Source organism: Tachypleus tridentatus, chromosome 7 (assembly GCF_004210375.1).
Source record: "Tachypleus tridentatus isolate NWPU-2018 chromosome 7, ASM421037v1, whole genome shotgun sequence".
NCBI classification, from domain to species: Eukaryota; Metazoa; Arthropoda; class Merostomata; order Xiphosura; family Limulidae; genus Tachypleus; species Tachypleus tridentatus.
In genome coordinates, this window is record NC_134831.1 from 3,822,826 (window position 1) to 3,850,726 (window position 27,901).

Genomic DNA, 27,901 nt, shown 5'->3' on the forward strand with positions numbered 1-27,901 from the left:
AGAACGGTCAACTCGTAATCCGAGGAACGTGAATTCGAATCCCCGTCATATCAAGTATGTTCCCCCTTTCAGCCGTGGGGGCGTTATAAGTAACAGTCAATCTCACTAAGTCGTTAGTAAAAGATTAGCCCTAAAGTTGGCGTTGGATGGTGATGACTAGCTGCCTTCCCTCTAGTTTTACACTGCTAAGGTAGAGAGGGCAAATGCAGATAGTCCTCCTGTAGCTTTGTGCGAAATTCTAAAACAAACAAACAAACTGAACCACAGTAGGAAAGTAAAAACCATTTATGTTAAAACACGAAAGAAATTAAATATTGTATATTTTTATTAACCCCCAGTGCCTCGGGGGAATGTCTGCTGACCTACAGCACTGGAAACTGAGTTTCGATACTCGTACTTGGCTGAGCACAGATAGTTCATATGACGATTTTTAGCTGACAGGCGCTAGAAATACGTACATATAGCATATATAGAACTGACAGAAGCTAGATACAAGTATATATGACGGTGCAGAGAAGACAATAACTGGTTATGCATACGTATAGCGACAAAGAGATGGCAGAAGCTATATATATATATGTTCACATGACGATACGTAGCGGATAGAAGTTAGATGTACGTACATCTGACAAAAAAATACAAACAATCATCTAACGATATACAGCAAACAGAAGTAACTTAAACGTAAATTCGTTTGACAACACACAGTAGATTGAAGCTAGGTGTACTTATACCTCTCACGTTACAGAATGAAGAGGCCTAAATGATAGATTAGTGAATTTCATGCTATTTCTCCCAGTAGGGATCATCTTAGTGAGAGAATGAAGAAAAACACATGTAGTGACGTCATACCGGTCACTCAGGGTGGACATCATCGAAATTGATCTGAATATATGCATCTTCTTAACTTAAAGACATGCTGTTACTACACGTATTCACTAGCTTTGTGTGACTGTTTGTTTGTTTGTTTGTAGTGTAAGTTCAATGTTACATAATGGACTATCTGTGCTCTGCCTAATACTGGTATCGAAGACTGGTTTCTAGTGTTGTAAGTCCGCAAATATTCCTTTGTGCTACTGGGAGTCACGTGTGACAGTTTTTTTTTTTTTTTTGGGGGGGGGATGTACTGGATGAAAAGAATAGACGAATAAAATTACTGAGAAGAAAATTTAAGGAAATTACGGAATCTAATTTTTCAATGTTAAATGCTAAGCCTCGCTCATAACATTGTTTATGTACTTAAAGTTACCTTACCATAATATGTTTGCAAAGAATCCCAATATAATTCCTACAAAAATAAATATAGCGCAAGCATAACTATTAAAAGTATGCTGTTTGTATTTTGAGTTTTCAACAATATTGCTTTGAGGCTGTAAATTATTACTGAGTTTTTATTGAAATATAGAAATTCGATAAATACATTTCTAACTAGACCGATTTTTCTTTTCTCTCTTTTTGGGTAACGTTCAAGTTTAAATTGTTCAATACTAGAATCTTACTGTTGATAAGAACTGTAATATAAACAATAACACAGTTGCTAAACTCAGCAGCTGCTTTCTTCGTCTTCTAAAAAAGAAGTTGCGTGACGAATTCTCGCGGCTGATTCAAAACTAACATGCTTTATTCAAAGCATATCACGGTTCAAAGTGGTTTTTTTGTTGGACTATCTGCAAAATTCGTTGGCAGGTTAGAACTACTGTTTCAGAAACGACGACACCTGTCGACAGACGTTCCAACACATAACTAACTACAAGGTATAATGATGTTTAGAGTATTCTATATTAGTTGGAGTACCTGTTCCCTGGATGGAAGTTATGTAAGTTCATTAATTATGAATTGTAAACCAAAACAAAAAGAACCCTGCAAAACAGAAAGTGTGAGACTGTAAATTTGTAAATATTTCTCTATGGATCTAATAAACCTCCAAACAATTTTGATGAAGTTTATATGCAAAAACGGCTCGTTTGGGTCGAGAAAATATTTTGTGAACCTGACGATGACCGAAGAAGGTCGAAACGTTGTTCGCTCTTCTATGTAAAATATTTTCTCGACCCAAACGAGCCGTTTTTGCATATAAATTTCTCAACAAGTGGGTTTCTCGACATCACTGAATTTTGATGAAGATCCATCAGCACTGTAAATTAAAGTAAAATAATAATAACGAAACATATCATTGTAATACCAGTCTTGTTTCTGAAAAGTTAGAGCCTGAAAGAAGTTAGACACTAGGACTAAAACATGTGATAAAAATCGCACTAACTGCTGATGTTTTTGGTTTTTGGCAATCCACTTAATTTGTCCACTTCAGATTCAAAATTGCAAGCATGTAAAATAGTATTTTAGATATATTTTGGCTTTCCTACAATTCATTGTTGAAGGGCCCTTTCTCAAAACTCGTCAACTGAGTTGGACAATGAGTGACGAACGATTTAAAGATATTATACTGAATATCTAAGTGACATTGCAGAGAATCAACCCAATATAAAAAAAAAACAACTAAAACTAGCATCTAGAATATATGTTGGTGGAGTATAACTACGATTTAAGCGTAACCTTTTTTTAAAACAATATTGGAAAATCTTTATACTTTCTTCGAAGCAGATATTCCCCGAGGTGGACTCAGCAGATAGCCTGATGTGGCTTTGCTATATAAAAAAACAACAAAAAACAACACATGCACGAAATAGATAGAGGTTGATCTTTCGAAATATGTATAAGCTCCAGCCATTTTACGTCACCAAACGTAGCTGGTGCAATGTACCTCCTGTTCTAAGGATAGCTCACGCGATAAAATATAATTCTAAAAATTATCACGTTTTTTCAATTTTTGATTGACTTTTCAAATCTCAAGCCTTAAGATATATGCATACTTTTATTACTGTTTTTAGGACAAAGTATAAAATTTAAGAATTTTGAGGTAGTAAATACTCTGAAGAGCGCAAGAATATTTTTCTGTTACACAGAGTGACTCGTAATATACCAATTAATGTGCGAGGAATATGTCTATATGGATAACGAGCTCTTTAATTGAAATTAGAATATTGTTCTAAAAATGATTTTTTAGGCAAAAAAGAAGCTGACACCTTTGGTGCGGCAGAAAAACACGTTCATAATGGCGTAAGTAAAACTGATTTTGCTAAATGCGTAAAGTTTTTATTTTATATCTCTCTCCAGTTACTATCACGGTAAATAAAACGTAGCATGTGGTGCTTGATCTATCCTGTAACTTAAGCCTGATAGTGTTACTAGTTTTATAGTACGTGGAGGAAAGAGGATACGTAATACGTACTTGGCGCTAGGTTTCAGAGCCATGGTCGCCATATTTGTTAAGTCTTAACCCACAACGCTCTGTTAATTATGCCCTCACCCAAGGTAGAGTGAGGTGTAATGGATTTTGTCTTTGTTTGTACTTTTAAATCTTATACATATGATTCTCAAAATTGAATTGATAATTTGACCACATTTGTGTAATAAATAAAACATCATGTGATTGGGGGCCCAGCTTAAAAGTTAAACATATAGTATAAATATAATATTAGTAGATGGACGGGGATTTCATATGCATGAATATAATACACACTTGTTTTAATTGATTATAAATTAAACAGGATATGCTCGTTGTAAATGTGTCGAAGTTCAAAATAATGTTTTAGAATACAGATTTTAAAAGAATTTTGTCGTCAAAACTACCTTGTTCAGAAAAAATACCTAAATTTTACAAATACTATCCATATGAAATAGTCTTTAAAGCAACCAGATTTTGCTTAAAGTATTAAAATTACATGTTACAATAAACAAACAAAAATGCATATTTAAGCACTTAACAACAAAATTATTGAAATAATTTAGTCTGAACAGGACACACACATGAAGTATTTATACACAAACTTTCTTCTAAGTTATGAAAAACATAACAAACATTTCCAACTAAACATTTTTAGAAATAGTAACAGGGAATATTTTTATAACGTACCAGGGACAAAACTCAAGATAGAAATATATATGCATTTTAAACAACTAATTATTTTTCAAACTTGTGAAATGTTTATTACAGAGAGAGAGAAATAAGTGCACACCCAAGTGATATTAAATAAATATTTGTCTTAGGTAGCAAGAATGACAAGAAAATAAACGTTCCTACACAATATACATTAAATTTATTTGTACGTTTTTTAAATGAATAAATGCATATACATTAAGGCATGAATGTCTGTATCTAGTAATTTACAATATGGTCTGGATACTTTCAAGAAAAATCATTTTAATCTGATCTGTGTGTGTTTGAAGTTATTTGTAACATGTGGTAACACATGCTAATTTAACTGTTGCCTACTTTCTATATTATAAAACCACTCAATTGTTTCAGTAACAGAATCTTTTATTTATATTGCAAAATGAACTTTCATTTTCTGCTTATGACAAGTTGTTTGAACTGAACACAGCTTATTTCCTAATTACCTTTATCCACATGATATTAATGAATCAGATGAGCAGTCAAGTAGGTTAGCCATACTTAAGTTTGTTGCTGGAATATCAAACTTAAGAAAATAAGTTGAGTGCCAGATTGATTCACTTACTAAAGGGCTCGGCATGGCCAGGTGGGTTAAGGTGTTTGACTCGTAATTCGACGGTCATGGGGGCATTATAATGTGTTGGTCAATCAGACTATTCATTGGTAAAAGAGTAGCCCAAGAGTTGGCGGTGGGTGGTGATGACTAGCTGTCTTCCCTCTAGTCTTACACTGCAAAATTAGGGACGGCTAGTGTGTAACTTTGCACGAAATTCAAAACAAACAAACACTTACTAAATATACTTGGTGAATTAAAAGGTTACTTCATTGTATGTCACAAAGATGATTAATGAAAAAAATGTCCAATGCATAATTTCTGTCTTTGACACATGCACACACTAGAGTAAAATTGTACTTCCTTGGCCATTGGTATATTATCGTCCAAACCAGTTCTTATATTTATAATACTTGGTACTCTCACCAGGTAATGCACCAACTAACTAGATCACCAAAATCTTTATTTGTTACAACTTTTAACTTTCAGAATGACAGAAGATTTTACTTGTGAAACCTGATATTTTATCAGTGCTTTGACACTGCTTGGTGATTGTGGTAAACACATATTAAATGGTTTTCCTCTAAAGCTGTGTAATTTTGATTAACAAAGGATTTCAAAGCAAATGACTTAAGCCGTGGTGAATATTTTAATGATAATTGTGGCCCAGCTGACTTTGTAATTCAGAAATTATTTATTTGGTTCTGGAATTGTCTCCAGGATAATAAGTTCTTTTCTCTGGATAATATGAGTCATTTTTCACTAGTAGTGGCTGATATATCCAATCCATAACCTTGTACTAAATCTTTGGTGAAATGTTTTCTGATGTCATTCTTTAAGCTTTTTAAATTTTTTTTAATGAGCATCAAATCTGAGTGATCATTTTACTCAGTTTGTCTCAATTTATCAACTGTTCAAGATGAAAAATATTGTTTAAATCGTTATTAGTAAAAATTAAAGAAAAAGTAGACTTAATAACCAAGCTATCTGATAAGTAGCAGATACAAGCCATCAATTATTGTCCCTTTGGGGTTGTACTACCATCGTAACATTTTACTTGCCCTTGTTGTATACATGTATGAAAAAAATCTTTACTTTTACAGTTAACACATTATTATTTGATGTTTTCAGTTTCATAATTTTCTGTTTGACCAACTGTTATCTTTAATTCTTCAAGTTTCCCATCATAACAGTAATTTTAATAAGCTTTGTAATTTATACTATTTTTTCTTAATTATATCCTTTATAACACTTGTAAACTGACCTGTTTTATTTTTTACTTCAAGCCACTCAGTTTTTTTAATAAGGAACTTTTTTTAATTATTTTCATTGTTAAATATTTCTTTATTTGATCACTATCTCCAATTAATATGTCCAGAATGTATAACATAATGAAAAGTACAACAATTTTCAACCATATATATATATATCAAAGTATATTAAACATTGTGAATACATTAATATAAATTTTGTTTTAGCATTCATGTATAGAGCTATTCTATACACTAAATTGTAAAGTCCAGTTGATTAAATACTTATTAAACAGGCCTATGATGGTTTTATTGTTTGAAAGTTTTACATATTGTACAGTAATTTCTGCACACAAAATTTGAAACTTATCATTTTATCTCCATTGTGTATAGATTTTTCACAAAACATCATAATGCAATACCTAAAAAAAAAGACCACAACACATAGTTTTGAGACTAAAAGACTTAGATTTGTCAAACAAAATAGTATGAATAAGGGTGTGTATTTTGCTCGACATCAGTGTTCTACCCTTTATTTCATTTTCCGTGTATTTTTCTTAACAAACATAATAAAAATGTTTGTTGTTGTAAACAAAGTAATAATTTGATCTAAGTAAGTTTTTCTTCCCATTTTCTAAAACATTCTTACATGATAGAAAAAAATTAGCTCTGTAGGTTTTTGAAAATGTTATGGAAAATTATTTATTAAAATAAAAAATTGTATGAATTTTAAATTTGCAGGCCTGTGTTATTAGGTGTATGCTGTTCCCATCAGAAATGAACTATAAATGTATTTTACTTTTAAAACACTTGTATGCTATTTTACTAACTATTGAAAATACAAAAATGAACTTGCATACAATATTATTGTGCCATATATATAAGTATTGTGATAAGTAATTATTACAAAATTATTTAGACAATCTTGTTTTCTTAGTGTACATATCTGTGAATTTGTTTGCAGTTTTCACTGTTAAATAAGAACAAAATCGTTTATTAAATGTTTGTGTTTTATTGGATAGAAAGTTGTCAGTGGACTTTGAAAAAACAGAGTAGATTTTTCTAGCACTTTGTCTCTTGGAACAAACATTTTTTGACATTTTTCTTTCTAGAAATTTCCATCTCTGTCAAACTTAAGGTTTTTTTAATCTACCCAAACCCAACTGCTATACTCAACAGTTATAACAACTATCCATATGTAATGAAGTGTCCACTATTGGTAACTTTTGTGCTAGTAAATCTGAATTAATGTTTTTATTTTGTATTGTTTGATGAAAAGAGCATATGGAAAGTGAACAGTTGTTTTTAGTTTACATTTATAAATACACAATTATATATAGTACTGTCCAATCACTGATGTATTTCTTGTAGAAGGTATTAGCACCATATGACAGTTTAAAGTGTGTGCATAATACCATATTGAAAAATGTATAGATCTTAAAGATGTGTTTCTAATATTCAACTTCTCAGTTAATAGTAGTGAATATTTCACCATATACATGGTTTCTGAAATGTCAGGAACCATAGGCACTTGAACAAATTTTACAGAATGTGTTCCCCATGCTCTCCTTTTAATTCCAAACAAGTTTGGATCAGCAGCAAGATTAATTGGACCTTACCATGCTTTGACAGTGGCATAATCAGTTGCATACCTAATGTTAAAGGAAAGTTGCAAGTTACCTATGGTTTGACTTTTTGTACACACTGTAATACCTTACCATGTTCTTTTTTGTGGTAGTGCATGTTTTTACATTAAATATATTACTTTTTTTCCCATTTTTTTTAGGTTTTCAATGAATTTCATTTTCACCTTCACCTCTGCCTTCGTTTCAACAAGGAAACTGCGATTTCAGCAAATATCAAATCAAAATAAAATAAGTTATGGAAACCTTCAACTATTCCGAGAGAGTGGGAAGTTGGAGCTTGGATGCCCTTTTTCCTGACAGTATGATAAACGTAGATGAGTCAAACATCAGTAATCTCTTGATAGATTCAGCTCTAGATTGTGTGAAAACCATTGTTTCCCAAGCTTCAGATAACCAGAAGTCTGAACCCAAAGAACTTTCAAGTACACTCGGTCTGGAGAAATATGGTATTACATTTTACAATGATAATTTGGCAAATTAATATCCATTTTAAAACCTACTCAGTGTGAAACAGCCTCAGTAATGTTATGCAGTTGTCTTTACAGACTCAGTTGAAGCTTAACTTAACAGTGAAATATTTTTAACTACAACACCAAGTGTAGTGGAGCATTTTTCATGAGGTTTGAGCAAATAATTACTGACTTTATTCCGATGGAAAGAATCTGTATTCTTATTTGAAGCATCATCTAAGCAGTAATCAAAACTTAATAGATATTATTACATATAAATGATCTAATTATAAACCTTTGATTCATAAAAACAAACCAACTGACTGGTAGATGGGTGGGTAATTTGTGCTTCTCTGGTATTTCAATAATTATGCCAAATATAACTTTCATTAATCCTGTAAATTCCATTCTTCATTTCATGATGCCATAACCAATGGCTCAGCAGTAAGTCTGCAGGCATATAATGCTAAAAACTGTATTCTAATATCTGTGGTATGCACACAGCACAGACAGCCCATTATGTGGCTTTGAGTTTAAAAACAAACAGAAACAAAAATGTTATCATAAATTCTTTCATCTGATAATTATCCATATTTTTAGTCCTTGCTTGCTTTTTATCATCATGATGATCATTTTGATGACATTGAATTATTGTAACTACCATGTGATAAATAAAATTGATAATAATTATGGGTCACTTGCTTAACATGATTCACACCTTAGCAGTTGTTGTTCATGAAAATTGGTAAAATACACATACACTTACGTTTGACCTATTCCAACCAGTCTGATGAGCCCTCATTAATATGGCAGATGTAGCTTGGTTAACGTGTACTTTGCTCACCTGAGAAACACTGGTAAAAATATTTTGCAGATATTAATCTCAAGGCGAATTGATGTATTTGCTTAGGGTTCTGTGGAAGGTTATTTTATGTACATTATTTTGTCTAAATAACAAGTTTTCGAACAGTTTTTTTACTTACTGGAGGTTATAGCCAGAAAGTATATTATTTTGATACAAAAACGTCTTGTGTGAGCTACAGTATTCAAACTAAAAATGTAAGAAATAAAATATTTAATCATAAATGTTTAATTTTTTTCTAGGGTTTTAAAACATATTTTCATGTTTATTTTTGTGCTGGATATCAAATTAGTGACTTAGAAATATTTCAGAAAACAAACTTAAAAACTTTAATACCATTGTATAATGAAACATAAGTATATTTTTGTATGTTTCAAAAGTAATAAGAAATGTAAATCAACTTATTGAAAGGCTACCTTTATCAGTGTAATAAATTGTTTTATGTTAAAACATTTCTTATCTTATTTTAAAGACTTAGTTTATGTGTGAATTATTTAAACTTCGTAAATTCCTTTATACTTGAATTCTGTAGAAAATAATATTTATGAATTATCAAGCTGTCCTGAGAATTATGTATTATTTAAAATATGTTAAGATATTAAGTATTGTGTTCTGGTTTCATAGATATATGTAGGTTCGTCATGGCCAGGTGGTTAAGACACTCGACTCGTAATCTGAGGGTTGCGGGTCCGAATCCTCATTGCACCAAACATGCTTGCCCTTTCAGCCATGGGAGCATTATAATGTTATAGTTAATCCCATTATTCATTGGTAAAAGAGTTGGCAGTGGATGGTGAACACTAGCTGCCTTCCCCCTAGTGTTACACTGCTAAATAAGGGACAGCTAGTGGAGATATCCCTTGTATAGCTTTGCATGAAATTAAAAAAAACAAAACACATAGATACATTGTAATTTTTAGTGTTATTTTGCAGTTCTGTTTTTCCTTTCAAGGTCTACAAGACTGGATGGATAAAGATATGGACTTCTCCTTTATTGAATGTCTGGAGCAGGAATTTGAATCCCTGTATGATTCTTTGAAGAATAGAGATCTCTCTACTCATATGACATCTTTTGTGGACAAAACAGACATTGATGACATGTCCATCATCTCTTCCACTGAAGCACTTTGTTCTTTGAATAATTCTAATTCTTCAGATGCTGCAGGTATTTCAGTAAATGTTCATCCAACTGATGTTATTGATGACACTTTCAGTGTACACCCTCCACTGGAATCGCCTGTTGGAGAAGTACCAGACAATCATAGTGTCCTCAGCTCTGTTAGCAGTAAAAGTGGTGTTCTATCATCCACTGTTTCTTCTGTTGACGATGATGAAAGTTCACCTGACACCCAGAACACTTCCATTAATTTTAAGATTTGTGATAAGAGTAAAGCCATTCTGTTGACAAAGTCCATAATTTTGTCAAGTCCAATGAACACAACTTCAACTGCACCGTGGTTATTGGAAGAACTTAATGGTTCTGATGCTCTTCATGTTTATGACTCTGATAACTTTGAAATTCAGAATGAAGAAGTTTCAAGATACATTGAAATGAAACAAAATAATTATAAACCATATAGCACCAATAACAGTCTCTGTAAGAAGCCTTTCTCACGTATAAAATCTGTTAGTGTTTCCGGCATTAAAGGGTCCTTTGTAGATAAACGAAAAGAACGCAAGAAGAAGCAAAATAAAGAAGCAGCAATGAGGTATCGCCACAAGAAGCAAGCAGAATATCAAATTTTGCTTGAAAAAGAGAGGATTGTGGAAAAGTACAACCATGAATTAAAAGATAGGGTGCAAGAGTTGAACAGTGAAATTTCTTATTTAAAAGGTCTAATGAAAGAAATCTTTAAGGTAAAGTTTTAGTAATAATGATACACTATAAATTGCAGTTTTTCTCTTTGTATGATGATAGTGTTTGTTTACTTGTAAAGTGTTATAATTGTGTATCACAATATGTGGTATACATAACTGAACTTGTTTATTTGTAAAGTGTTATAATTGTGTATCACAATATGTGGTATATGTAAATGAACTTAGTTCCATAAAATTAACATAAGATTTAAAATTAATTTAATTTTTTAAAAATTATAATAAGTTAACCTTATTTAACTGTGTTATTTAAACTACTAGTTTTTATTTTCATCACTTGGATATGATCATAGACACTGAATAAATAATTTTAAAAATTATGGGCTAAATCCCTTTCTATTTTCAACAGCTAATACTTAGTTACCAGACGTAATACAAGTTGACAAAGTTCTGTTTAGGTATTGTTTTATAAGCTAGTTTCACATCGTTATTGTGAGACAAATGGTCATTATTGTTAACGTTATTATTAAGAGACAACAGGTATATACACTATTGGGTTGGCCTCCACTGGTACAGCAGTAAGTCTACAGATTTGCAATGCTAAAATATGGGGTTCAGTTCCCATAGGTGAACTCAGCAGGTAGCCCAGTGTTGCTTTGCTATAAGAAAACGCACTAAACGTGATAGGTCCTTTTAATTTGCCCCTACTGGGTACACAGCAGCATGTCTGCGGACTCATACTGCTAGAAACCAGGTTTTAATACCCGTGGTGGGCCGAGCACAAATATCCTAATGTATAGTTTTTTACTTAATTCCGAACAAACAATTGTTTTAAATCAGTGATCATAACTATAAGACTGTATGAGTGTAAATGGCAAAAGTGTAAGAACTAATTATTAAATGACAGTATCTTAAATCTTAGATCTTTTTTATTTCTTGTTGTTAAACACACAGTTACACAATGATCTGTCTGTATTTTGCTCACCACTGGTATCAAGATTAGATTGTTAGCATTTAATGCGTGTGTTTTTTCTTATAGCAAAGCCACATCAGGCTGTCTACTGTGTCCAGCATTTGAACCCCTGATTTTGGCATTGTAAGTCCAAAGACTTACTGCTGTCCCCACTGGGGGACTTATAGCGTTTTAAGTTCTTAGACTCACCACTGAAAAGCTTAGATTTCCTGCATGAAGGAAAACAGAAAAATAAAATGTTCACGGTTTACATGTGTTAAAGTAAATCTATCTTCAAAATTTGGTAGTACCGAGAGCTTATAACACTAAAAATTAAGTTTAGCTACAAGTGGTGGACAGAGCACAAATAATCCATTGTGTAGCTTTGGGTTTAACAGGAAATGCATAATCTCCAAAGAAGAGAAAAATCAGGATATGTAAGTGAGTGTGCAGAGAACGTGTTTAATTAAATTTATTATTTTTTGTATTGAAGGTTGGGTCTAGTAACAGACTTCTTTAGTAAAATGGTTTTATGGAATAAGGGAATTTTGTAGTGACAACTATCTGTTGGTTTTTCAATTTTTTATAATAATTTCCATGGAAATGTTTCGTGTTCAACTTTGAAGTGAAAATTGTGTCCAAATAAAACTTGGTGTGGTTCTTCTGATGAGCAGAAGCATTGATCATCTCTTCCATTTTGTTCTCCATCACAAAATGTATTGTTTCCCGTTCAGTATTCAAAATGGCGACATGAGACAGTTTCTTGTTCAATTGTAGAACGTAAGTTTTGACTCGACACGTAAAGCAGAGAATAATCTTGCAGTAGAACATGATGTGGCTGGAATGCCAACTGATAAAAAGTTGGAAGGCGTTGAGAGGTGCCATTGTCGTAAATCCATTTTTACAAATTATATCCTGAATATAAATGGGGATTTTGTTTTTCTTGATCGAGAAGACCAACCACAGTCTTTCTTTCTGAAGATAATTGAGTAAAAGTCACAAAGTAATAAGACACCGTCTGTAACGCCTCCTTTTTCAGGTTTCATTATGATAGAAGAGAGACCTCAAAGAATATTTTGATCATTATTATCGAAACGAGATTTGCTGTCTTTAAAAGCTTGAACAGTGGGAAAGATGGCGTCTATTGTTCAAGAGGTTGGACTATCAAAATCTGCAGTAGCAGATGTAAATCCAGCATCTGTTGGTATTAGGCGGCGAGGAATGGTCAGTTGTTTGAAACTGATACCTTGGCCTTTATTAATTTTTTTTATGTTTTTCAACAAATTTATGGTTTTGTCCCATAGCTTCGAAAATTTTTCGTTTGTCTCTAGTGATTTATTTTTTCTGGTTGAAGGTAAGTTGACAAAGATGAAGTTTCACATAATTCTTTTTCCAAGAATAAGAGAGTGAAGACGAATTCTAAGTCACAGATGCGTTTCTTCAAGGCCGCCGCTGCAACATATCTTAAGGTCCAGCGGGTCTCACTCTGAGACTGAAGTACAACGAGCTATCTCCGTGACTTCTTTGAACTTCCTAAAAACTTGGTGACAATTGGAACTTCCATCGACGAAAGAATAAATTGATTGTACTGCTTCTAGAGTGTTTCTAAGTGATTTAATTTTCTTTAAGGTTTTTTGAACGGCTAGATTAAGCAAGTGACCAACACAATGGATATAAATTGATTTGGGAGCCACATTGTTTATTATATTTTGTAGCTCAGCATGTTCACCTTTCATGTTACTGAAACCGTCATATTTTTGGCCACCTTCAAAGAAAGATCGAGACCCTGTTGCACTAAAGCTTTTGTAATCAATTTACAAATGTCTTGGGCTTTCGTTTATTTTGCCAAGAAGAAGTCTAGAAACTTATCTTTAATGACACCTTCCGAAACATAGTGAAGGCAGAAAGTTGCTCGTCGCGACTGGCATTCATGGTTGGATCAGCGATGACGAAATAAAAACTACTGGATTTTACTTTGGTTAATAATTTTCTCAAGTTCACCGCAACCAGATTCAAGATTTAATGTGGAATATCCCAACTCAGCCATTGTTTATGTTGGACAACAAGCTTTGTGAACTTTTTTCTTAAACCATGGAAGATCCTTACTCCGCAGGTGAAAAAGTTCTAGAAAATTCCCTCGATTTACATCAGAAGAATCATGTACATTAAGACGATCTTCGTGGTCACCCATAATGGCAATGTCTTGCTTAACAAGAAAAACGAGTGTTTCTATAACTTTTGAAAGGTAAAGTCTCTTCAGTTGTACTTCATTTTCCATTTGTGTTTTAGCTTGAACTAGTACAGAGCTCTGACGAATTTCTGTTGCTTTTGAACGGATCCATGCTATATTAAATTTTGATAGCTTACACTTTTAGCGTGTTTTTGTAATCGTTCTGATTTTGATCATTTAACAAATATGAATGTCTTACAAGATTTTGGAGCAAACTTTTCACTATATACAACTTAGCTTGAAATGATCGGCGAATCCCGTAAATAATCCAAGATGGGAATTCGGAAGGTTGTGGTTGTCATGGACCAGCAAATTCAAAACCACAAACTTTTTCTGCCAACTACTCTTCAAATAGTTTCATTTTGATCATCTTTTGAATCGTCACTGGACTAATCAGAATTTACTACGAGTGGTTCCACCTCTTCCAAAATAATTTTTTCCTGAAAATCTTGTGCCTCTTTTGAAATAGTGCTTTCGACTTTTGTCAAAATTGAGTCAGTCAAACTGATTTATTGAGAATTTGAATCAGTCTCTACTTCTACTGACTGGTTATCAGTTTTGATTTTCATCGTGAGTGGTGATATAGATATAGCGAAACAAAAAAAATTTTGATATCTTCTTTTGAGATTCTGATATGATTTCAGAGAACTTTGGACTTCTACCAGTCTTCAACACATCACTGTGGTAGCTTTGAATATCTCTGTTTATAAGCCATTGTCCATGACGTTTTCATATTCTAAGGATTTGACTTTGTGACGATCACTTGCATGTTTTTTTCCCAGCTTCTTTATACTTATTACAAAAAGACCAAGAACTAAAAAAGGTAAAAACTAATTTGTCTGAAATTGGGGAAGGGGAATCAATGAAATGAAAATGACTAGAGTAATCTAGTATTTCCAAAGTGACTTGGTGGGGTAATTTAGTCCACGACACCTGTTGTCCTAAAAGAATGGAACCCAGTAACTGTAGAAGTCATTAAAAATTTATCGATATACCTGTCTTTCATATGCAGAACACAAACTGAAGATAAACTGTTTATAAGGAATTAAACCGCGGATTTAAGCTTTATATTATTCCTTTATTGTTAAACTCAAGTCTACACTATAGACTATCTGTGCTGTGCCAACTATAGATATGAAAACCCTCTCTTATTTGTAATAATCCTTCATAACTGCTCCCCAGTGGTAGAGCGGTATGTCTGCGGACTAACACCGCTAGAAACCGGGTTTCGATACCTGTGTTGGCAGAGCAGAGATAGCCGATGTGTAACTTTGTGCTTAATTCCAAACAAACGAACCTTCATAATTACCGCTGGTCTATTGGAGGGCTAAAGTGATAAGCTATTAAGTTTTCCGATAATCCAGCGAGAAACTCCAGGTAAGAGATATTAGCTTATTGTTTGTTTTTTAAAAAAAAACACAGTTCGCTAAATGAGTGTTACAAGTGGAAATTAACAGAAAATGAGAAGTTTTAAGTATTTATTATCCATAAGTGATTGACGTACATGGCTACGTAGCGAATAGCGTCCTGTTAACAGCCCGGTGGTTGGAACGTTCGACTCGTAATCTGAGGGGTCCGAATCCTCGTCACACCAAACATGCTTGCCCTTTCAGCCATGGGAGCGTTATAATGTTATAATCAATCCCATTATTCGTTGGCAAAATAGTTGGCGGTGGGTGATAATGACTAGTTGCCTTCCTTCTAGTCTTATGCTGCTAAATTAGGGACGGCTAGCAAAAATAGCCCTCGTGTAGCTTTGCTCGAAATTAAAAAAAAACACAACGAAACAACTCAATTAAACAAATATCAGTTGTTAGGTACTGTGTTTAATTTGTTGTTATTAAAGTATTGTTGTCAAACCGTACACAGACGTTCGAAACATGATCACATCAACACATAAGCTGCTTTGAAAAGAAAAAAAATATTCAGAAATAGTCTAAAGGGAATGAGAAGGGTAGAACTAATACGGTGAAGTACCGCCTCAGGGTTAAGTAAGTAGTATCTTCATGTTGTTCCAGATATATCTTTAGTTTAAGGTTGAAATTCAAGAAGACCCTTTCCTGAATTTAGATTCGAATAAGGCAGTCAGCAACACCTGCTGCCTCAGGGGATTTGTCTACTTCCTCGAATCGAATAGAGGAATTGACTGACATTGATCCTCCCTCCCTTGGCTCAATATTTTTTTTTGTTATACTTCTGGTGGGCACGTCACAGAGAATGTGTTGTTTAATTGTGTGGTTAACAATAATGAAACAAACGAAAACTGGAATTGCTATATTGCGCCTACAACTAAAGTGCATAGCTGATCGACTGGCAACGTAGCTTGAAATTTGAACCTTTGGATCCGGAGGCCGGTATGCAGATCCACTAAACTATACACAGCTCAAAGTTAAGATCTGAGCTGGATATTGGAATAGCTATTAAATACAGCTAGAGGTCAAGAATGCTCGAAGTAAGTAAGGAAGAATTTAATATCAACAATGATAATTTTCTTTTGTCATCAAACCTTTAGCATTTTTTATCTTTCCTAACAGTAATTTCAACCTTTGTTTTAACAAGTCATTGTCTTCATGCTATCAAAGACAAAATAAAAGGAATGCTATAATCTTATTTCCTGAAGTCTCAACATAATGATTCTGCAAACGAGAGAATTATTTTCCAGATAAACCCCCATATCTTGTCCTCATGGTTTAACAAACCTCTAGACTTTTCCGCTGTTTCGTTGAGTTAATTGGTTCTTTCCCATTGTTCGTTTTCATTACGTAACATCTAAACATATTTAGTACAAGTTGCCTAGAAACCACGAACGTGAGCAAAGTATTTTATTATTTAATAATTATTCTAATTACACATTTCATTATTTCGCGATTGACGATTTTGTTTTCTCTCTCGAATTGCAAGGGATGTAATTATTATAATAAAGCTCGTTTCCAATGTTCCAGAAACTTTCACACATATGCATCGTTCATTTAAACTTCAGAGATAATCTTTTCTCATTCTCACCACATGTTAAAATTTTCCTCGACTGACATTATTAACGCATTTGTACATTGCGCAATCACTTCTCATTGTTAATCACTTTAATAAGACGTATATGTCGTGACATTTTAAAGAATAGTAATCCAGATAGGCTTAACGCTAAGCTGGCAGAGTTCGTATTTTCACATTCAGTGATACCATTGTGGCTTTTCTCAAGTTCACTGATTTCTCTTTTCGAGGAACCGCATCGACCGGATGCGAATAAAAGGAAGAGATAAGCACAACATAGAACAAATGAAACTCTTTATTTCTGCCAAGCGGCAATAAAAATTAAAGACAAGTACATTATGAAAAACCTTTACTGAAAAGGTCTTACACTTTTGAAAATAAGTCAATATATGATAATTTCTGATAACCTTGTCATTGTTTAAAACAGCATTGCATTATATACTAATGACAACAATGTTATGCAAGTACTACTAACTTGACTAAAAGTATCTTTTAGTTTAAAAATAATTGATATTATATCATTAGGGCATCATTTGACTTATAAGGGAAAAAAGAAATCACTGTCTATTTCTATACAATATGTTCTACCAAGAGAAAGTGAATGACCTGGTTCTGTGAGTAACTAGGGTGAAAGGAACTTAGTGGATCACTTGACTGACATTTTATATTAAGACTACATACATAATGTGTAGAGAGCTTTAAGCAAAGAAATTATATTAGCTAAAAGGTAGGAAACACATAATATGCCTGAATGGCACATCTCAGACAGAGATGAACTTCACAATAGACTTGAAGTTTGTCTTATTCATGTGAATAATTTTGAATAAATATTGATGCAAGATTTGTTACAGCTTTTAGCATGTGTTTTCGTAATACACACAAACTTTAGTACTATTTCATAGTGAAAACGCTTTAGGCTAACCAACCTTTTGCCACTCGGATCTTTTTATATTCTGGTGGTGTAGTTTGAAGAAAGAAATAATATAAGGGTGTGTATCAACAAAAATTATATCAAGTTGTTCCTTACTCCTAAAGATATGGAAAACTAATTTGGATAATATTGCATAGGGCTAACGAAACCTGATACAGTATAAAACTGTTTTACTCAGCGAGTTACAGAAAGTACTTTACCACATTTTATTTACTTCAAGCTATACCGTAATAGCTCTTATTTATTCTAACCATAAATAAAAGTAAATAAACTGGGCTCAATCAGCTGATAAAAGAGGTCTCGCTCTAAATGAGAGTCAAGAATAGAACAGTTTAATATTACACTTTAGGTTACTTGTAAAATAGTGACCCGGGTTCAATATACTTTGACAAGACATTTTAACAAATAGCAACAGATGTTTCAGATGCTGGAAAAAAAAGAATATGTGACTCGTGAAAATAGTGGTCTATGTTTCGTCTATTTCAATGTGTTATATATACCAATAATTCATCATATTTCAATGTGTTATATATACCAATAATTCATCATATTTCAATGTGTTATATATACCAATAATTTATCATATTTCAATGTGTTATATATACCAATAATTCATCATATTTCAAGATGTTATTTATAGCAATATTTTGCTAAATTTAAACTTTGTTTATAACAATATTTAACTATATTTCGATCTACTATCCAAAATTACTTTTTAGAATCCAGTCATTTCTACAATATGTAAAGAAATGTCATTTATTAACTATTTTTGAATATCTTTTTAATTTATACACCAAAGAACAGTTCATGTTAACTGGTGTTGTTATTGAAGTAAACATTTGTTTGTTATAATTAAACACAAGGTTATACAATGGGCTATCTGCTCTGCTCATCATGGGTATCGAACCTCGGTTTCTAGCGTTGTAAGTCCACAGAGAAACAGTTGTATTAGTGGAGGGACAAACTACGTAATAGTACTAATATATTTTTTAAGTTAGACAAGACGACAAAAATGAACTGTTAACATCTGAAGAGTTGTATATTTTTTGTTTTGAATTTCGCGCAAAGCTACTCGAGGGCTATCTGCACTAACCGTCCCTAATTTAGCAGTGTAAGACTAGAGGGAAGGTAGTTAGTCATCACCACCCATCGCCAACTCTGGGGCTTCTCTTTTACCAACTATCAATGGGATTGGCCGTCACTTTATAACGCACCCATAGTTGAAATGGTGAGTATGTTTGGTGCGACAAGAATTCGAACCCGCGACCCTCATATTACGAATCGAACGCCTTAACCTACCTGGCCATGCCGGGCCCGAAGAGTTGTGTATCGATAAGCAGACATCAAACTAGCATATCAATAGTAGCTAACAAGTGAATAAATTAGAGGAAAGAAAATGTATTTATTCTTAATATGTTTTGGTGTGCTTATGTGCCACAGAATGTTATTATTGAAAACATATCAGGATAAAAGACATACGTAAATAAGCCTTTATCATCTGTTCGTTTAGTCTGACAGTTGCTTTCATTGTCAGGATACACAGTTGTTTTTTTTATATATTCCAGTAAAAACAAGTTAATAGATTCTTCTCTGTTGCAGAAAAAGAGTTTACAATAGACTGGAATGCATCAATAAATTGAAGACCGGCGGATAAGAGCTTAAAAAGATAATTTAATGAAGTCTTCTTGTAAAAAATATAAAAGAAACGAGCTTTCTTTGACTATAATTTCAACCCTCTAGGTTTATAGGATTTAATTTGATTTTTAATCGAATGACAGGAGATGTAATACTCGGAACAAAAATAAAACAACATCGTGAAGCTCAAAGAAAGCCTTTTGGTATTCCAATAAAAACCGAACACTTATTTCTTCAATATCATGATGGATAAAGCTGAATTTAATTCATATTCCTTTATAATCGAATAAGAAAACAAAAACAGAAAAAATTGATAATTTCATAAACGAAGCTTTACAAAACTGAACCCTCGTTTTGTAGAATAAGAAGTACAACCCGTAGCAAGATAAAAAACTTCAGTATCTTTACTTTAAATATCAAGAGATTTAATTGTTTGTTTCTTAAAATTCACGCGAAGCTAAACGACACCTATCTGCGCTAGCTGTTCATAATTTAGTAGTGTGAGACTAGATTTGTTTGTTTATGTTTTAATTTCGCGCAAAGCTACACGAGGGCTATTTACGATAGCCGTCCCTAATATAGCAGTTTAAGACAAGAAGGTTGTTGTGTTTGATTTTCTTACAGCAAAGCCACATCGGGCTTTGCTGAGCCCACCAAGAGGAATCGAACTCCTGATTTTAGTGTTGTAAATCCGTAGACATAGCGCTGTACTAGCGAGGGACAAGACTATATGGAAGGCAGCTTGTCATCACCACCCACTGCCAACTCTGGGGCTACTCTTTTAACAACGAATAGTGGGATTGACCGTCACATTATAACGCCTCCACGGCTGAAAGGGCGAGCACGTTTGGTGCAACGGGGATTGCAACCCGCGACCCTCAGATTACGAGTCGAAAGCCTTAATCCACCTGGCCACGCGGGGCCTATAAGGCTAGAAGGAAGGCAGCTACTCATCACTGCCCACCACCAAATCTTGGGCTAATCTTTTTTTACCAACGAACAGTAGGATGTATCGCACTTATAACGTCCCCACGGATGAAAGGGCAAGCATGATTGGTAGGACGGGGATTCGAATATCAAGGATTAGTTTGGTATAAATAAATACAAATATATGAGCATGACTATAGGTTTTGTTTAATATTTTATATACTGGATGAAGCGAAATTTATTTGAGATGTACATAAAATTTTGTGTAGTGTAAAACAGTAACAGTGTTTACTTATGTTCTTTCTTTTTTTTTGCTGTCTTATAATATCTTGAAAGTAATCATTGAATTCGTATAAAATGTATTTACAGTTGTTCATACATAGATTACACATTTCTGAAGTTAAATGGAGTTGTCATGTTTAAGAGTTGTATACTGTCACATTCGGTAATGTTCTGTCTGAGAAACATGCACACTACTCTTCCTTTCATACTTTCCTTAATCCACCTAATTTACGAGAATAAGAAATTCTAGCGCCAGTTTCGTCAGTCCAGTCTTACAGAAGTCTATAGGTGCTTCATTTAGTGACTTTTCAGTCGGTATAAGAACTTTAGTTTCTTTCAAGATTTATCGTGAAATAAAGTTGTTTGTAATTTCTAAGTGATAGACTAGAGGATAAACAAATAAGCAAACGCACCCACAGCCAACTCTAGGGCTATTCTAATCGAACAGTGTGACATGGTCTCCCTCATAAAAAAGTGGAGCGAGATATTGCGACAAAGAGCATGAACATGGACTTTCCGATGTACAATCGGAACAACTAAACTATACCCGAAACAGTTCGGGAAAACAAAGAATGTGTTAAATTTGTTAACTGTTTTGCACGAAAGATGTCGCTCGTCAACAAAGATGTCTAGAAAGAACAATGAAAAAAAACATTGACTACTATAAAAAACAAAAACTGTTTCAGATCATTAGATCTTTTTATTTATTTTTAGTATATTTTATTCTTTTATCTTTTACGTGCCATAAAACACGTAGTTCTGAAATATAAGTTTATCCCGGTCTTCTGGTTCTCAGATACACCATTTCTTTCTCGTTTTGTACTGTTTTTTTTTACCCTTTTTTCAGTCAAACAACTCAAGAAAACTTTTTAAAACACGTTTAGAAAAGCTTTTAGTTAATAGCGTATAGTGCCACAACAACTAACAGATAGATAGGCAGATGTCTGGGAAACCTATTACATAGATAAAGATTTGTTTGTACCAAAGAACCAAAGCTGCACAATGGGCTATCTATCGGTGCTCTGCCCCACATGGGTATCGAAATCCCGGTTTCTAACGTTTTAATTCCCTTAACATATCGCTTAACGGGTGGGTATAGATAAAGAGAAAGAAATGCTAGCTAGATAGGCGGAAGAAAGACCGGATGTGGATTAATAAAACGGAAGTAAATAAACCAAGAGGAGACTAGACCCACGAAGAGACCCATTATCACGAACCAATCGATTTAACGACCAATAAATTAACGATAAGGAAGAATGAGAATCGTAGTGTAATAAACAGACATCTGAACGAGTAAACCAATTGAAATAACGGTTACAAAACGTGTTTTTTGTTTGTTTCTTTGAAGTTAAGTACAAAAATACACGACGAGTTATCTGTGCTATACCCACCGCGGGTATCGAAACACTGATTCTAGCGTTATAAGTACGTAGACATACCGCTGTGCCACTAGGCGGAACGGAAAGAAAGAGGTTACTGTATATTTGTTGTTGTTTTTTATTTCCCGCAAACCTACTAGAGAACCATCCGCACCTGCCATCTTTAATTTTAAATTGAGAAACTCGAGGACAGGAAGTTAACAAATACCACCCATCGCAACTTTTTATCAACGAATAGTGGGATTGGATGTTGCATTATTACGGCTAAAAGGGGACTCGAACACGTAATCTGCAGATTATTAATCGAATGTCTTAACATTGAAATTATTGAGATAGTAGATGATTAAATAAACATAATGATAGGTGTACAGATGAAGAATTGTTTATTTTAATTCCGTGCAAAGCTACATGAGGGCTATTTGCGCCAACTGTCCCTAATTTAGCAGTGTAAGACAAGAGGGAAGGGTACTTTTCATCACCACCCACCGCTAACTCATGGATTACCAATACACTTGAAAATGCGTGCATATTTGGTGTGACGGGAATTTGAACCCGCGACTCTCAAACTACTAGTAGAGGTTCCTAACCACCTGGTCACAGAGTGATAACAAAATGATAAGAAAAATAAAATACAAAATGGATAGAAGAATTAGTGGATAAAGAAATAGACAGAAGGACGTATTGATGAAGGAGCAAATACATTGGAGAAATATTTGGTAAATAAAGAAAGAATAAATGGACTGGATAGAAAGATGAGTAAGAAAGGGAGAGAAAGATTAAAGACTACAGAAGATGGCTGGATGATTGAATGAATACATGTTTGGATAACTGCGCTATTAAAACACGATTGCCTATAATGCAGCAGTAGCGTTACCGTAATGACGTCATGACGTAAAGACCATTACACATTTCTCACTTAGACATTATCCAGACAGGAGAAATAGACTTTACGAAGTTAATGTATACAGCGTGTTTATAGAACGTTATCTGACTAGAAGGTTATCTATTACATTATCAGATTCTAAACAACCCAGGCATTTTCTCTCTATATATATCAAGAATCCCTCCTATTGTACAATTCTCCCCTTCCCCCGAAAAAAAAAAAGTCGCAATTTTTTCATTCCACTTTTCAAACCTGTTTTATCTCTTAGTTATCGGTTACTTTCAAAGACTTCTCCAACAAAGAACTGTGTACGGAAAACGATATAAGCGCTAAGCCTCAAGTACGAGCGAACTCGAATTATTTAGTCCTAACAATGATGCATGTACATACCGCTAGCAATTCCAAAGCGGTAACAATAATAACAAGATATAATTGTATTCATCTTTATTACAGATATGAAAAAAGTATTACAGCCTCTGATGAATAACCGTACCCTCATAAAATAATTCGAAAATTACCTAATGTTGAAGCTTTGGTAATCTTACATTCAATAGGTAATTCATTTAATCTTAAGTGTAACGGGTTTCTTTCTGTGTGTATGTATGTATATAATTAATCTGAAAATGTTCGTGTCAGTTCATAACTACTAAAGACCTTCTGAGATGCGTTTAGTAGTGTGAACGGTGAAAGTATACTCGTGAAACTAGGTAAATTACACATACAATCGTATGAGATTGGCCTACACTCCCACTTATATAATTAAAACACGTGTAACTGAGAAAAGTGTGCGTGCAGTTATGTAAACCCTAGACTAGTACTTATGTACAATTAAAACACTTGTAACTGAGTTATCTACTTTACATGTGGTGGAAAAATGTACAAGCTCCTTAGTTGTATAATACAAAACCATGTAAGAAACTACAACACATTTTATGGTGTAACTAGATAAACTTAGAATCATGTAATTACGTAAAACATTGTACAGATGCAACTGGATAAACTTATTTTCACGTAAATTTGTCTGAAATTACTCTAGATTCCTAACTGTAAAATAAAAACGTGTACTTAAGTAAAGACCTATCGAATCAAAGTTTCAAAAAACATTAACGTTAGGTGCGATCAGACAAAGCTATTGATAAGTTTGTACTTTGGTTATACGGCTTGTGTAAAGTTGCTAGATTTATGTTACTTTCTAAAGGAATTCTTATGCAATAAGTTATGAAGTTCATTTTAGCAATAGGGTACAACTCGTGAAAATAGTAACATTGACTGCTGAAACACTGCCCCCCCCCGACTTAGGATAAAGGATATTTGCGATCACAACCATTACTTTCTTATGTAACAGCAACAACAGTGATGTAGCGAACTTATATTAATATCTCACCGAGAAAATGTAGAATATGTTTTCCCTCACATGTTCGCTACTTAAGAGAAACTAATTTCCAGTTTATTAACAGTTCCACCGCCAGAAGGCTATTGGCTTTTCTTGTTTGTCTTGAATTCCCTGCGCCAGAGGAATTTTGCGTTCTACCTGCCGCTGGGATCAAGTGCCGAATTTTAGTTCTCAAACTTACCGTTCAGCCGAGAGGGTTTGTTTATTTGTTTTGAATTTCACCCAAATCTACACGAGGGATATTTGCACTAGCCGTCCCTAATTTGGCCAGGTAGGTTAAGGCGTTCGACTCGTAATATGAGGATCGCGGGTTCGAATCTCCGTCGCACCAAATATGCTCACTCTCTCGGCCGTGGGGGCGTTATAATGTGTCGGTCAATCCCACTATTCGTTGGTAAAAGCGTAGCCTAATAGTTGGCGGTGGGTGGTGATGATTAGTTGCTTTCCCTCTAGTCTTACACTGTTAAAGTAGGGACGGCTAGCGCATATAGCCCTCTAGTAGCTTTGTGCGAAATTCAAAAATAATCAAACGTCCCTAATTTAGTAGTGTATAACTAGAAGGAAGGCAGCTAGTCATCACCATCCAGCGTCAACTGTTGTGCTACTCTTTTACCAATGAATAATGGGATTGACTGAAAGGTCGAGTATGTTTGGTGTGATGGGGATTCGAATCCGCGACCCTCGAATTCGAAGCGCTCTAACCACCTGTTCTAGAGTTATACGCTTATAAATTATTGTTACTATAGTATCAGACACTATAGTTCTTCAATAACCCAGCATGCATTGCTGCTGTATTAAGGCTAATAGGTTAATCTGTAGTCAAGAGAAATATAAGACGGCTGACTTTTTGAGAAGTTGTCTTGAAACTAATGCTCGGAGAGAAACATTTCATTCGCATACTTCACTACTTTTCACGTGTCTGTTTGTGGCAAAGTTAGAACTGTTTGATATAAGTAAAGTCCATCATTTGTAAACATGATATAGTTTATCTGGGTTTGTAGTGACAGTAGTATGTACTTAATTTGAAATGATAATGTCCCTGATTAATCTGAATTTATAGTCGCTTGTTATAGTCTGTGTTTAAGCTGAGTTGGGTGCATAATTTTAGGATATTGTTGTAACTTGCTCAGTCTAGGATTATACTAGTCTGTACTTAAGCTGAGAAAACAGCGACTCCTGCATAATCTGGGTTGATGTGGCCTTGCCTTGTATGAGACCGTAGTAGTTGTCTAATTTCGGTTTAAAGTGATTTGTGCTTAATCTGGAAAAACATAGCAGACTCTACGAAATCTGAGATTATTTTGGTCTGTGCTTAATGTGGTTTGAGAGTAATTTTTTTTCTCTTTTTGATCTGGGATTATAGGTGTTTCTTATTATCGTACAGTTACAATGTTTTTCATGTGGTACTTTAGTTTTAAATATACCAGATTCATGTGTTAACACTAAAAATATTGTTAATTTATCAATTAGTTGAGGCTGTTCGTTGAAACACATCAAGTGATTCGTTGGGGTTTGGAAGGACGGTTTATACTTCTGGCTGAATCCACTAATTTGTCAAGTTGACGATTTTTGTACAACGTTCTTATAAATGGCTAAGCTTAGTATGAACATAAGTAGGCTTAGCACCGTAGATATTTTATCATGATTTTCAAAATATCGATTTTTGTAAACTATTTATTGAATTAAAAAAAAAGTAACTGACACTTTCGTATTAAAATGGGAAACTTTGAGTGCGAAACGACACAGGATTTCTGGTTTAACTAACACTAGAAATAAAATAAATCTTTTTTTTTTCGTAAACCTAAACATCATCTGTATTACTACACAAACGCCATCTCTATTAAGTACATACATGAAAGATATATTCACAAAAAAAATGAAAATCGATCTGTTAAGTAGACAGTAAATAGAAAATAGTAACTGTAATATTGTGACGTTTCAAGAATTGTACACCAGACACTTAAATGTTTGTTGTCCATGACGGACTCTCGTAAAGCCAGAAACGCATCTTCAGGCATTGTCTAGTCATATCTCAATGATCTTATTTTGTTTTCCATTTTTTCTTCTTCTTTTTGTTTTTTATAGCAACTCGTCATTTGTCGAAAATTACTAAACAACTTCCACGTTTTCTGCCAAAGAAAAAACATTGTGAGTTTACTTAAAGGAACAGGAGAGAACACCTAACACGTCTCCTCATCGAAATCGCATTGACAGCCGAGAACCCAGGCGAATTCTGTCAATAGCAGCTGGAGTCAGGGCAGATTTAGTGCATGCTGACTCAGGGTTGAGTAATGGGTCGGAGATTAGCTTGCTGGAAAACGACTGGAGGAAGTGATCATAAGCCAAAAAGTTCTGGAAGTCATCCAGAGGCGATCAAAGAATCGTGTTAGTTGAAGGAATTTGAAAAAAAAAAGCAAGATAATTTTCCCTCGTAACTTCGAGTGACCCTTTGGAGGAAAACATTTCTAACAAGAACTGACAAGTAATCAAAGTTTGGAACTAAGGAAATAAAAAAGAACGTTTTTGACTAGCACTTTCTAGAGTGCAAATACACGTCAACTATGAATTATTTCACGTTCAACTGTTTCTCGAAGCGACTAGCAAAAACATCGGGATCTATGACTCTAATTCCATATTCATAATCAAGAAGAAACTGTATCTGAGAAACTTCTAAGAGGAAAAGTAATATAACTCTTCTTGTATAAAATAAATACGTCATTACTAATAAAACATCCCCTGCTGGTGAGCTTCCTGGTAAAGACACGGAATATTTTCCTTTTAGGAGACATTATGCTATTTTATGTAGGCAATAAATCTTCCAACTGAAACAGACTGTATTTCTATAATAGAACTGAAAAATATTTCCATACTATTCTCTCACAAAACTGTTGCTACGCTATGCAAAATGAAAGTGAAATCCGTTTATAGGAAAAGCTTCAAAAATGAGAATGTCTATACGACGATATATTTTCTTCAAGACTTTTGTTTTCAGTATTCTATTACGGTAGAACTAATATGAGGTTTCCTAATACAAAACGTTTAGAAAATTCTAATACCCGTAGTTTTAAGTGACGTCGAGAAGTTGAAATAAAGTTGTTTAGTAACATCAAAAAGACAATATTTATTAACTGCACATGCCCGTAGTCTGGAAACAGTAATTCATAAGTCGAGGTTAACGTTTTACTCCGCAGGTCAGTATGGATTTGTCAGTATTATACTCCTTACGTGAGAGACGACATTTCAATTTTGACCCAGATTTCTACGTAACAACACTTTACTACACACACATATCGCATGGGGGCAGCGTTTTACTACAGAAATAAAGGCTTCTGTACAAACACAAAGTATGGAGAGGGGAGGATGTAACATTCTAATATAGAAATCTCGGGTAAGTGTCGATAGCACTCAACACTGACGAAACTGTAGACAGCAATATATACTAGTGTAAGTGTAAATAGTAATGTACACTAACGAAAGTAAATATAGCATTAGACACTGACGTAAGTGTAAATAGCCCTAAACACTAACAAAAGTATAGATAACACTAAACAATGACGAAAGTGTAGGTAGTATTAAACACTGACGAAAGAATAAATAGCCTCAGTTCTTGTATCTCACCTGGTGATTTAGTTTGTTTAGAATTTCGCGCAAAGCTACACGAGGGCTATCTGCGCTAGTCGTCCGTAATTTAGCAGTTTCAGACTAGAGGGAAGG

The 27,901-nt window shown here is 33.9% G+C and overlaps 1 protein-coding gene across 2 annotated transcripts; it reads left to right on the plus strand.

The window, feature by feature from the left end:
- The first annotated feature begins 2,952 nt into the window (after window positions 1-2,952).
- Window positions 2,953-27,243, plus strand: LOC143255012 (uncharacterized). 2 transcript variants are annotated; one of them, XM_076510003.1, is made up of 4 exons: window positions 2,953-3,117; window positions 7,602-7,907; window positions 9,725-10,629; window positions 26,273-27,191. In XM_076510003.1, exons 2-4 carry the CDS (start codon window positions 7,697-7,699, stop codon window positions 26,369-26,371), a joined length of 1,215 nt encoding a protein of 404 aa, XP_076366118.1. In that variant the 5' UTR covers window positions 2,953-3,117; window positions 7,602-7,696; the 3' UTR covers window positions 26,372-27,191. The 2 variants fall into 2 exon arrangements, with proteins under 2 accessions (XP_076366118.1, XP_076366119.1); XM_076510004.1 differs by lacking the exon at window positions 2,953-3,117 and having other exon boundaries at window positions 7,769-7,907; window positions 9,706-10,629; window positions 26,273-27,243.
- The last annotated feature ends 658 nt before the right edge of the window (window positions 27,244-27,901 follow it).